The 13,979-nt window shown below is 38.4% G+C and overlaps 1 protein-coding gene across 2 annotated transcripts in view; it reads right to left on the bottom strand.

The window, feature by feature from the left end:
* Positions 1–13,979, bottom strand: part of MKLN1 (muskelin 1) — a 100,602-nt gene that overhangs the window by 84,159 nt on the left and 2,464 nt on the right. For both annotated transcript variants that reach the window (XM_071734211.1, XM_071734212.1), the window contains exon 2: positions 854–923. In XM_071734211.1, the coding sequence (XP_071590312.1) occupies positions 854–923 (70 nt within the window). The remainder of the gene's footprint in view (positions 1–853; positions 924–13,979) is intronic.

Below are 13,979 nucleotides of genomic sequence, written 5' to 3'. Positions count from 1 at the left end.
AAGGAGCTGCTAGCCTAGACCAGAGATTTTTAACACACCTTCAAAGCAAAATAGCAAGATTTACCCACAGAACAGACCTAAGACTTAACTCATAGGGAATATTTAAATTAAAAAAGTAGAAAAGCACAATTTTGCAAGAGAGAGATACAGTGCAACACTCAGCTGTGCATCAATGCTTAAAACACAAATTTAAAACCACCAGCATAAGAAATACTGAAGTTATTCAAACAGTACCAGAGTAATAAGATACAGCACTACTATAAAGAGAAGGATAACATATTTATTGGAGAAAAAAAAAAATAAGTAAAAGGATAAACATACTACTTCTGGATGATCTAACAATCTAATTAATTGTAAAAAGCAAATTAAATGCTAAAATCAATACAAATCTTATTTTAATAAGGTGCTTAACCAGCAGAAGAGGTGACATTCATGTCTCTTTAAACAGTCTACATTCCTAAATGCTCTATTAGGGGAAACAAATACAAGCTCCTTAGATCTAGGATTCAAGGCCAGCAATCTACAACAGTTTCCAGGAGTGCTGACAAAGGGGGACCTGCATGCCTCATTAGCAGCTTAATCTAACCATAAGGTTAGATTATTTCCAGTATGACCACGACTGTCAAGGAGGAAAGGCAAAGCTTTCCCTGCAAAAAACACATTTCTTGAAAGATCACAAACAAATTGCTGGAAATGTTAACAAATATACCAACAACCTGCATTTCAGTGAGAGAAGGTAGCCAAGGAGGGCTGTCAATGAAAATTAAATAGCTGCCTTCCTTTAAAATAAAAACTCCAGTATTTATTAAATTGCACAACATGGCTATGAAGTTGCAGAGATCGAGATGCTTACCTGGGGAGGATAATTGCTTTCTGAAGACCATCTTGAGGACTGATCATTTGGTTTATCCACCAAGATATTCCTAAAAAAAAAAAAAAAAAAATTAAAAGCCAGAAGAAATTTACGTAACAGCTCCGTTGAATTTTCCATCTCCAGTAAGATCTGTCATCTGTGCAGATCAGGAAAATTCTCATGCAACTGCTTAAATCACTAGGCAGAGACTAAGGTTCTCCCCCTCTTTTATTATAAATTTTCTACATTACTATTTTACAGAACCCATCAAAACACGCCTGCAAGCCTTGTGGTTGTGAAACGGAGCTCCAAGTTGTGCAATAAAAAATTTTTAAAAAATTAGAAATTGTGAAGTAAACGTAAAACAGATGAATTTACGTAGGCCCAAGTCAGCAATGAAGTGGGGAAAAAATGGCCTCGTTCACCTCAACGGGGTAAGAACTTTTCTATCAGGGTAAAATGATGAGAAGTAAAACAGTTAGCAAGGCAAAAAACTGTCCTTTACAAGACAGGAGATACTGGAACAAAGAATGAGCTGATAACCTAGTGAAGAGTTCCTGGAGTGTGGAAGATGACTTTCTAACTTAATTTTATCAAGTAATTTTCATATGAGCTACAAAGCCTAGAATACCACACAAGAAAACAGAAGTTCAACTCTTCAAACAGCAAAATTACATCCAAGTTGTATTTAGGTAATTAAATTCAGATGGGTTTTTGATTTTTTTGTTGTTAAAACAAAACAGCATTATCATGATAATCGTATGAAGGATCTGCCTGCCTCTCTCCTGTAACCATGGGGTAAAGCTCACCTCCCAGACAACATTAAAAGCTAAAAGAAAAAACCAAAAACTAAAATATATAAAACCTATGGCGAGATGGTGATGCACCACCTGCTGGACAGGGCTTATGAGCTCTACCACATCCAACTAATGAACTCACCAAGCTCATAAAACTTATGTAAAAAGAAGGAAGCTGTCATCAAAAGGCTTCTGCCATCTCCATCTGCTGTGTAGGAGGAAAAGAACATGAGCATCTGGATTACTACAAAAGACTGAAGCAAAAAACGCTCCCATAAAAGCTCAGAAGGGAAAGAGGTTAAGGCAGAGGTTGAGTGCTGAGGCCAAAAAAATCAGCTCAATCTTTCCACATTGGGCTGACCAAAATCACCACACTGGCACCAGGATCCAAGCAGCCCCACGGGGCTCTGAGGAGACAGAAAGGAGCTAGACCAGGGTCACCCCTTAAAATAGGTCCATTTTAGCAAGCTGGAGTGGTGGCTGTCCATCTGTGGGCTTTATAACCAACACGTTATGATTTTTTACCCAGCACAGGAACAAAACTCACATTCCCTCTCCCTTTAGACAGTTTCATCATAGCACAGCATTTATTAAGACAGCAGTGCCAGCACCAGCCCAAGCCTCAGCTGGTTTATTCCCCCATCCCTGCAAAGGGGACATGGAGTACCCTCCTGCTCCAAACCCCATCAGTACAGAGCTCTCAAGCTGTTGGTCTGTGGAATTAAACACTCAACTAAGACCATCGAGCTGGCAGCACGAAGAGGCTCAACTCCCAGAGAAAAACCTAGCTCCTGTCTTTAATTACAACAGGGACAAAATGAACCAACCAAACCAAAAGGAAAAATTTGGGAACTGATGAGACACAGACTTCTAAGCAGAGTTGCCAGTCTCAGAGCTAAGTCACCACTAGGAAACACAACACATTTGTTTTGAGGAGAATCATACCCTGGAACATCCCCTATACCATGGCATAGGCAAGATTAAAGGTATTTAGGAATTTTTTTAATACCTTTTAACATCTGAAGAGAGAAAAAAAAAAAGCTAAACTTGAAGAAGATAACATATATTAAATATTTAAGGGATATTAAGGCAGATAAAACCAGATAACACTGTATGGCTTTCCTCCTTTAGGGAACTTTTTCCTAACACACAAGAATACAATTTACCCTAAATTTTATTTCTGATGCTGTTACATTTATTTAAACATTAGACAACAGGCTGAGCAACATTTGCAGGAACTGGCACTGTTAACATGGCCAGATAATGCCCTGCTGCTAAGAGGCATTTTATAACTGGGACTGATCCCAAAGATTGTATTTTTAGAAGTAGATTTGTTTGTTTCTCCAGGTCAAAGATCAGTTTGTCACAACCAACCAAAGAGGACCTCAATCCTAGACAAGATAAAAATCCTTCTGCAGAGACAGAGAAGAGACAGGCAGCTCACCCAAAATGATGGCTAAAAAGAAATTTAAAATATAAAGACAGCAATGTCAATATAGTTCACATATGTTTTAAAACACATGGGTTATTAGATAAAATTAAACAAACATTGAAAATAGAAGTCCATATGCACCAAGTCAATTTATGATAATGGTTTAGGAAAATTTATGGGCTTGGAGGAATTCAAGCATTCCAGCAGTCATGAGGCAGTAAGAAACAATCAAATGTGTATCTCAATGACAAATGCCTTTTTCCATGTAGAGCCCTTTTTCTGGACATCACAACAATCACACGCAGTACCAAGAGACAGGCTTTTCAAACAGGACAACTAGATAAAAATCTGAGAAACTTTAGATGTGAGAATTCCATTAACTTGATGACTTTCCATGTCATTTTCACAAGGCATTACAAAAGGTATTTGTAAGCCCTTGAGCTACCACAAGTACCAAACAGTTTTACGCAAGCTTTTTCTGTGAAAAAAAAAAAATAAGAAGCAACCCATTAAATGTGGTTTGAGACAACTCATAAACTGTAGATAGAAGATCCAGTCTAGCATAAATCTACAACGCTGCCAAGAGAGACCAGTCCACCCACTCGTGCCTGATCCTCCCCCTCCCTACCCCAGCAGCTATAATAAAGATCAGCATAAATAACTTCTTTCGTCAGATCAGTTCTCCAATTCAGCTTACTACTAGTGCCAGCTAAAAAGGAGGAAAAAAAAAAAAAAAGATGAGCAGCTGGATCTGGACAAGAGGTTCATACCAATTCCACTCTCCCACTGGCAAGTAACTACTTAAAAAAAAAAAAGTTTGGTACCTCAGCTACTCTCCTATCCCACACTAAAAGCTAAGCAGAAGGAGCCATTTTATTTGCACCACAAACAATAATGGACCCAGACACATTACTGGTGTGGCTTAAATTCATAACCTACCTTCCTACCTGGCTATTAGCATCTAAACCTTTGTTGTCAGCACTCCCATTGCTAAATAAGAGAAGTGGATTGTTCTGGATGCTTTGTGTAGAAAGCCCTCTTGGCAGAACAGAGTGGAAGTTTCTTTTTATTACCCATGCAGACACTGCCCTTGCAACTGCTGGAAGGAGATAATTTTTCCTTTTACCAACCCAGAAACCACCACATCCGTTGTACCAACTGCTGCCTGAGCTCTGCTGGAATTACAGAGATCTCCCCACACTTGGTATCACCAGAGGACTCCTCTGTGCAAAAAGCTGTAGTTTCAGGCTTTGTAACCACTAAGGGAGAGCTTTTCATTGCTTCAGGGTATGAAAGGGGGGGGGAATAAGATGACTTTGCAGAATATACTCCAAATTAGGTTCAAGGCTGCTATAATTTGCATCTAACCTAAATATTTCCATGAAGCTGCTATTAAAGAAATCCAGGACTTTAGGAACGAGTCCTTAAGAATAAACAAATCCAAAACACTAGCTTGGCTTGGCACATTCAAATCTCTCTCTTCAGAGAGCAGCTGTGCAGAAAAGGGCACACAGGAGGACTTGGAACTCAGACACAGCTCTTCCAGAAAACCACTGAGGTACCACGCCATTACACTGCAAAAAAAAAAATTCAGAGCGACTACAAAGACATCACTTGTCTCAAAAAACTGACAAAATACTTCCTTTGGGTTGTCATTATGACGATTTTTTTTTTCTTTTTTTTTCCAACTCCCATCCCAAAACTGACTAGCAATACAGCCACTAGGATACATGGATTAATATTTCCACTAAGTCCACTTTACAGAAGACTAAGACGTGGCTGGCCAAGTATTTCAAACATGTGGAACCATGACACCAGCCAGGACAAAGCTTTAACAGAGCTACTCTTGCCCAGCCTAGACACTGGAATGTACACACAGCATTAACCAAGAAAAACAGGGGGGGTGGAAAAATCAACCCCCCCACCAAAAACCCTACTCCATGGATCTGGTAAGAACTAGAGAAATTTTTCTCCTCCAGCTCCCAGAAACTCCCTGCAACTAATGCTGATTCCAAACCACCTCACTGCAATGTATAAAGTCCTCTACTTAATCTGTTAAAAAAAAAAAAAAAAAAAGCTTTCCAGATTTTATAGTTTCTTTCCTTTCTATTGGAAAAGTTTTCTAATAAAAAAGGCACAAGGACATAAAGACATGAGAATTTCTTAGTTGAAACACATCAAAACATCCAGAATTACTGCACAGTATGCAGCTGCATTCAGGAAACCAATTCTGGGGGGGAAGTTGGGTATTGCTTTTTCATTTTGCATGTTTTAAAGCACAGGACTTTGTAACCCCACTGTTAAGAAAGTACAGGAGGATTTCTTCTGTAGTAAAACAAAGTTTGAGTTAAATAACTACACGAGTGTGTACAGTACATTTTAAATACTGTACTGTTGTGAGATTTGCCAACTTACTGCCCAAATTTGCTTCCATCTCCTCAGCAGCTGAGTTTCACACAAACATCCAGTATGTTATAAATACACCCCTATCAAAAGTAAAACAGCTAAGCATAAAAAATAATAGTGTAACAGTACAGCATACAAAAATAAACTGATAAATTTAGAAGTCACCTTGCAGAAATTCACCTACCAGATCACAGCTGACTACACTGGACAAGAAAACAGCTCTCTTAGCTCTCTAGTCTAGAAACAGTTCCATTTAGAAGAGTTTAATAGTTATATATTTCAATTAACATCTTACTTTTTTAAGCTGCCTTTAATCAGTCCCAGCCCAATGATACACAAAAGCCTTCATCAAAAAACAAACTGCTTCTTAAGTAAGACAATTGCAGACATTTCCAGTAACCTAAGTTTGAAAGTACTTTTTTTTAATTCCTCTACTTAAGACCACTCTATACACAGCATTTTTCATTCATCAGTGCTTCCTCCCAACACACGAGGAACTGAATGTTACCAGGAGTGACTTCAACAGCAGCAGCAGAATGAATTCTCAGCAAGTTATCAGATAAATAACTTCTATTCCTGTGATACTCAACAACCCTAAATCACAGATTAAACTTATGACTGTATCACACCAAATCCTTAGTGGCAAGAGCTTCCAGTTCCAGGTTGGTAATATCAGTATTAACACAGCAGAAAAACAAATTGGAAAAAAACCAAAATATAGTCAGGCTTATTCATGTATGCTGGTAACCACAGTAACTTCACATTGCAGATGATTACCAGCCTAATTGTCCCAATGTTTAGGGATTACAGTTGAGATGCAATTTAACTGGTAAATGATGCTGAACCCTTAATATCAAGGTTTGTTCTCTCCCTGCACTTGCTGTACTTTTAAATTTAAGGATTGTTAGATTGCTAAAAAAAAAATCATGTGGAAAGCAAGGCACTTAAAATGCTGATGAAATCAGCAGTTCTAAAGACTACTTCACCTAATCATCTTGGTGAAACAATATTAGCAAATAAGATTATCTGGAATCATTCCTTTTGCCCAGTTCTTTTCACACTCTGTGTTCATTTGCACAAGTCTAAGCCCCAAGGATAATTGAAATCCAGACTTTTAAATGATTCACAAAGTGCTAAAACAAGGATGCATGCAGCCTAGCCTAGGTGAGGCTCCTGGAGATTCCCCAAACAGAAATAAATCCCTGGTTTGATAAAAAAAACCAAGAACAACACAAATTCTACTCTTCATCATTCGAAGATGACAAAAGTATTAAATTCTTCATCTCACTGAATTTGTCAATAAATAAAATACTGTAGTGAAATTTGCCAGAGGTTTAGACATCATGAGCTAGGGCCACTTCACAACAAAATTCCATTTTCATTTTAAAAACTTGTCATACCTTGCTGGGAACAGAGTTTAGGCAGTGTGTGGGCACAGGGATTTCTACGACCAGCAATCACCAGAAAAACCACTGAACTTAAAGACTCCTCAAATCTTCCACAGTACTGCTACTGAAGAACACTTCAGTACTGCCTTACTCTCACTTCTCATCTCTAAAATAATTTTCTTGGAAAGGGACTGATGCTCTACAAGATTAGAGGAAAGCAGTGTCTAGAACACATGTATCTAAAGCCTCTTGTGCTGCATTTTGGAAGCATCACAAAGGTGGTGGTGGAGTATTTTTGTTTGACTAATGCACATATGGAAAAAATTTACAAAGGCCAGGAAGTAGATTTAAGTCTTCCACAATTTCACAGCATTGCAACAATGCTCTGACATGCCACAGTGTTAGTAAGATTTCCAGTCAACACAGAAACCCATGAAAACAGACTAAGTAATGACATGCAAAGAGATAAATTCCTAATGTAAGCTATAAACACATCTTTTAATATTCATTAGCAATGTAACTTCACGCTTAGTAAAAAGTTCACCCAAAAAACTGATGCCTGTAAAATAACTCAAAGCAGATTAAGTTCAGAAGAACAGATCAAAGCCCTCTCATGTCAAAACTATACCAGACAGGGAGCTTCTCCACAAAAAAATCTCCAAAAAATGCCTCCTGGTTGTAGGTGGGACAACCTTCATTGTATGAGCTTTCCTTTGAAAACTCAGGTTCTCTCACTAACAGCTCTACTCAGGGAAGCCAGAAGACAAAACACTGACCTGGGAAAATAAAGAAATATCCACCTCTCGTTATATACTGGGAATTTTGGCAATTGTGTTACAAGTCAGAAATATCTGCCCCCAGGGCTACATTAGGGAATAATTCCTTATGTTGAAGCAATATAAATTATTCCTGCAGAAGGATGCACCAGTTCCCAGATCAACATTACTTTCACATTTGATAGTTTCCAAACCCTGTACCAGAAAGTAGGGAGTTTAGGAGATAAAATGTGAAAGCTAGTAACAGCACAGCATCAGGAAAGAGGAGGGTGGGAAGACTTTCAGCAGTTCCTTACTCACAAGGCCATCAACCTGATCTAAATTTTTTCTTTTATTTTAACACTGTCTTTTAAGAGCACTTCTTTGCTAACCCAGCTAACACATCTTCAGATGCAGACTAGACTAGTGAATTATTATTTAAATATTTAAATATTATATTTAAATATTCAAATATTTAAATGGATCTTACCATAAGAGCCAAATGCTGCTTAATGTACCTACAGAAAAGCATTCAAGAAAAATACAGGTAATATACTCAGCAGAGTTTCAGTGGTTTTCAGGCACTTTCCCAGAGCTTGAGAGTGATATTATGAACCCAGCAGTCAGATGGGTGAGAAAATGCAGAGGATTGAGGAAAATGCCACCAAACTCAAAATTATCTGTGTGTAATTTTCCTCCATTATCAATCATGTCACTTTCCAGGAACTGCAGAACACACCAGAGAAAGAGCAAGTGCTATTAACCAGTTTGCTTCTGCACTTTAAATTCAGACATGCAGGCTGCTACATTTGGCTTAAATATATGGTTGTGCTCCCTGATTTAAGTTGAACCAGGAAATAATTTCTCAAAGATTATGCATCCTGAGTTTCAAGTAATGACTAAAATAGCAACTACCTAAGGCAACAAACCACTCTGCACCTTCAGCACTCTCTCCCTACCCTTCCAGCAACATATATTATTTAATTTAAACATAGCTGAACTTACAGTCCACTATTCCTAAAAACTTCAACAGGCTGCAGTAAAAAAAATTAAAAAAAAATAAAAATAATAAAAAAAGAGGCAAAACTAGTTTTAGAAGTTTACATTAACATGCAATTTAACAAAGTCAAGCACTGCCTACTGCCTAGGTTTGGAAGTTTGGAAATTTGGAAGATGTTGACACCTGAACTGATTGAATCAATGCTGCACACTTAACCTCAACAGAAAAATCATGATCACATCATAAAATCAATGGTGGCAATATAAACCTCCTAACTGTGCATTCTAACAGCAATCTGCTAAAAAAGATGACCATGCAGAATAAGAAACTATAACCATTGCCATGAAAAAAAAAAAATCACCCAGACTGTAGGTGCTGTCTAAGCAATAACAACAGTTATCCCAAGGAAAACATTCTCTGCTTGGAATAGTGTTTTAGTCTTTAAGCAAGTAATTAATAATCAGGAACTAGAAAACCTTTATTAAGCTTGTAGAGTATAAAGCCACATACAGAACAAATGATCCATAATCTGATGATGTTAACACCTCCTACGAAAATTTTACATTCTTAATGGTCCCCAAAAATGCCATCCCAAAAAAAGGATGAACATTGGAGTAATACAGGTTCTGCCAGGTTAGTCACAGCAGGGAACTAGAGCAATGAGCATTTCACCTTCATCCTTCTGCCAGTGAATAAAAACTCTGTCTACTCTCCTAAATAATGGCTATATTCTAACTGAAGCTTGAAGAAATTTCTTCTCATGCTACAGCATTTCTGCTTTTACCTGGGAAGCAGGAGCTATCAGACTTCTGATGCTAATGTCAGGAATGAGCTTACCTCCCTCTGACCTTTTTCTTTCTCACCACTTCACCTTATCTGACACTAGAGAAGTATTCAATCTATATATAAGCAACTGTATTTCCAGCAGAAACACTTTGCTTTTTAAGTATTGAATTTCAGAGTTCAGAGAAAAATCTTAGGCTACAGAAGCAATCTAAACAAAGGGGGAAATGCCTGTCAGAATGTGAGGTTGTCTAGAAACATCCAGAAAATCCTTACAGACAAGTGGAGGAAAAAAAAACATGTTCCACTGGGCACTGAAAAGGACAAGAAGCAGAACTGGAACATTTCTACACACAGGATTCACCAGAGGGGAACAGAGCTGGTCAACTCGCTTCATTAGCCAGTGTTTGCATTCCCAGCTCATCTTAGTAAATGTTGAAAGTATTGATCAATGTTGCAAAGACATCACAAGCAGGTAATTACAGCCAGCCAGCAGGGCTGCCTGTTTGTCTTCCCATACCTAAAGGCAAAGAACAAGGAAAGTGAATTGACTACATTAAAGTATTCAAGTAAAGCTATAAATGATGACATTTTAAGTTGGGGGAAAAAAAAAAAAAAAAGTACATTTGTGCTTACATGTGCAAAAAACAAAACACCCAAGGCCACAGTTCTACAACTGGAATGGAAATCATCACTGCTACATAGCTGAAGCTATTTAAGAAACCATGAGACATAAGCAGTAGCCCTAAAACTTCTGGAGTGTGGATGATGAGCACAGTTCACACTGCCAGAAAAGCTCCAAGGCACTCTGGGCTGGTTTGGTAGCTTTAAGCTGCTGAGAACTCAGCAGAAGGTATCTTCACCTTGTCAAGGAAACAGAGCATACCAGAAAACAGAGAAAGAACCTTTCCCTTAGTCACAACTTAACTCTTTCATGAGATTGTTCAAGACCTGGATGCAGCTACAAGATTTATGAACCTCAAAGGTACAGATCTGAAACACCCACTTCCCATGGTAGGAGAAACTGAAAACCCCATTTCACTAGCCACAAATAACTTGTCTTTTCCTGTGACAGAAATCTCATAGAACAGGGCAGCTGGAATTCAGGTTATTCTCTGGCTTTTTATTAATATTTTTATATCTTTGTGGACTCTATGCTAAAAATTTTGTTACACATGTGCTCAGCCAGCACCTTCTTGCTAAAGCTTTGCAATGAGATTTGAAAACACAGGAGAGCACTTCTCTGCTTCAGAGTAAGCACAATACAGCAAGACAGTTGTTAAACCAGGCAGAGTCTCATCCTCTACTAAAAAGAAAAAAAAAAATTAAAAGTTGCATTCTCCCTTTGAAAGGCTACAAGTCACTCATGATTTACCAAAGCATCTTTCACTTGGTTTACTTCCCCCTAGTTTGATGGGATGACAGAATAACAACCAAAACACACATATTTAAAGTCTATGGCACCAAAGAGCTGGAGCTTTCTCTGTTCCAGTATGATTTCTGAAAAGGAGTCAACAGAGTCATCCAGCCTTCAGCATTTGATGCAGCACCACATAAAACAACCTGGACAAGACTGGAATTACCAGAATAAGTCCACAGTGAAACAGACAAAAGTGGGTTGCAGTGAAAAAGTGACTACCAGTTCAGAGGAGGTTGCTAGTGGCATTTAATTATCAGCTATGAAGCCAATGCTATTTTGTATTCTTAATAATGAGTTTAGCACAAGAAAGGTTTGAACAAAATGCCAATAAAAATCTCCAAGTCAAATCTAGGAAAGAGACTGAGCTGCTTCTAGAGATACCATACAGGAAAACCTGGATGACTCTACAAATCTGAGCAATAGAAACAAGGTGAAACTTCACCACAAAGCTACAAGACTCACAGAACAGTAAAAAGCTCTTGTCAGTCTCTCAAGTGGGATGTCAGCCATATAAAAGGGACTGAAGGACCTGAGTGCATTAGCCAACTATCAGCATCATCAATCCCAAGTCTAATGCAGCCACTAGAAACCATGCTCCTAGTAATTTAGAGTTGGGCAATAGAAAAGGGTACATGACTGCCACTGCACAGCACACAATACTTCACCTCTTATTCACCTTAGCAGGCAGTTCAAACTGGAACAGGTAAAAAAAAGGGCAAATAAAAAAAATCAGGATAGGAAGTGCTTCTCTCAGAATGCAGAGGAATAGCTTTTGGTTCCCCTTCTTAGCAAAAAATGCTAAGTTTGAACGAGGATTACATTACCTTGTCTAAATAGTTTTTTGCCTCCTTGTCCAAAAAAAAAAAATAGAAGTGAGCTCATTGCTTTCTGCAGGACAGGAGAGAGAGGAATAAATCCAGATCTCCTTCAGCTTGTGTCAAAGGACACCAGGAATCATTTTGTGTGGGAAGTGACTGTCAGTAGTAGGGAAATCCCAAGGCCAGTGCCTTATGGGACCATCAGGGAGCACTCTCACAGGTGGCTCTGATCCTCAGGAAAGGACCCAGGGAGAGAGGAGGGATCAGCTGGAGGAGTCTCAGGTGATAACACAACACACTGGACAAGCTGAATCCTCTCAACACAGGCAGAGTGTCCCTGGAAACACCAGATGTTTCAAGAACAAATTTCCTCTTGGATCAATTTTCTTCCCAAAGGCACAACCTCCCCCACAACACAGACTGAACTAGACTATTACTAGACCAACTCTTTCACTTCTACCCACAGAGCTTTTTAAATAAATACCCAAGTCAGCCTTCCTGCTGGTAGCTACAAGCCAACAGAGGACAACTCCAGCAGTTTTAAAAACAGTAGAACTATTTTTTGGCAGGCTCAAGAAGGACAATCTGCATTTAAAGTTTGGAAAGATCCTTGCAAACTTGCAAGTAGCTGCAGAAACTAGAAAAACAGCCAGAAACTGGATCCCACACCAATGAATTCCGTAGTACCCCCATCAAACACAACAGGAAAAGATGCTGGCATTCACCAGAAAAGTATTCTATCACTGAAAGAAAACTGGTGTTCTTCTATAGACTACTGATCCTAAACTAGAATTGACCAGAAAGGTCTTTGAAAAGCACTTAAAAAATAATAATTATCAGGTGATTTTAGTGTTCTGAAAAGATTCAGTATCATCAAGCATCACACAAGCAGATGTAATGTAAATTACCAGACATCTAATTGCTTCCCCAGATAGCAGTGCTGAAAGTTTTATTTTTCATAACTTTGTTTTACATTTAAGACCACATGACTGCCTAAGTGTGTTTAAGTCATTCTCAGCTGACAAAGAAAAAGGATTATCTACTCTGTTCCTCTTCCACAAGCACTCTGCTTTCAATACCACAGCTCCCAACAAGAAGCAACACTATTTATTTAGTATATCCTGACATACAACGGAGCAGAGTTCCTCTTCTTCAAGGTTAAGGAGGTCTCTCCCCAGTTACACCAGAAAACTAAACTCATTTAAGCACCAGGATAACCAGAATTCCCAATAATATTCCAGAACATTGTTCTTTCCACATATTAAATACTAAGTCAACTTTTAGCTCTGAATATTCATCCCTCCGTATGCTACGTTCCAAGTTTTCCACCTTCATCCCAAAAAAACCCCCACCTTCCCACGTGTTTCTTTATAAATGTCCTCCTTTAGAGAATTAAACCTTAAATCACGGAGAAAAGTCCCACCCCCCCTTTTCATTTCAAAACATATCCAAGCTCTCTCCCAGAACACAGGAATCAAAAGTTAACCAACAGGAAGTAAAAACCAAAACTTCCCCAGAGGACATAACACAAGCATCCCTCAGACCAAGGCCAGCGTGCCAGAGAGCAGCCCCATTACTGAACACCACTTAAAAGATGTTAAAAGTTGTTTTTACTGATGATAAGCACATTAAACAACGTCTTAAAAACCACCTAAACACAAGGTCATGCATCTGTAAAACAGCAGACCTGCTATAGGAAACAGAATTGTATCACAGGAGGCAATGACATTAAGGACTTTGGGCAGCACTGCAGATACCACCTGAACAAACATTAATTCCTGACACGAGTTCATAGTGAAAAAGGACTCGTAGGAACCTTGGAAAGCAATATTTGGGAGAAATATGGTATTGTCTTTTCATATTGCATCAGTGAGAGGAATGATGGATTCTCACCCTTCTAATTCTGCAACCTACACTTTATGAAAGACAGAAATGCTGCTAGAAATAACTACAAACATGATCACAGACCTGAAAGAGACACCTTAAAATCAAGGCTTTTTAACACAAGGTAAAGGGATTAGACCTGAAACACCTCAAAATCAAGTCCTTTTAACAAAGAAAAAGATAAAGGGATTACTTAATTATCACCAGAGATTATAATTTAGAGAAGGACCCCGTCCTTTTTAATACCTAACAAAATAAATGTACAGAGGACAACTAGGACCTTGGTCAGAAATTTAAGTTTCACTGCATTTTGGAAAGTGAAGCTAATTCATGCTATTAATAATTAACAAATAAGGCAACCCTTATTGCTTGTTGATAGTGGCTGACTTAAAGCTGTTTCAATCAGAGGTTATTAAATTCAGCACAATCAATGATTAGGTTTT

This window comes from Heliangelus exortis, chromosome 1 (assembly GCF_036169615.1).
Source record: "Heliangelus exortis chromosome 1, bHelExo1.hap1, whole genome shotgun sequence".
Classification (NCBI taxonomy): Eukaryota; Metazoa; Chordata; class Aves; order Apodiformes; family Trochilidae; genus Heliangelus; species Heliangelus exortis.
This window is presented reverse-complemented; position numbering and strand designations above follow the sequence as displayed.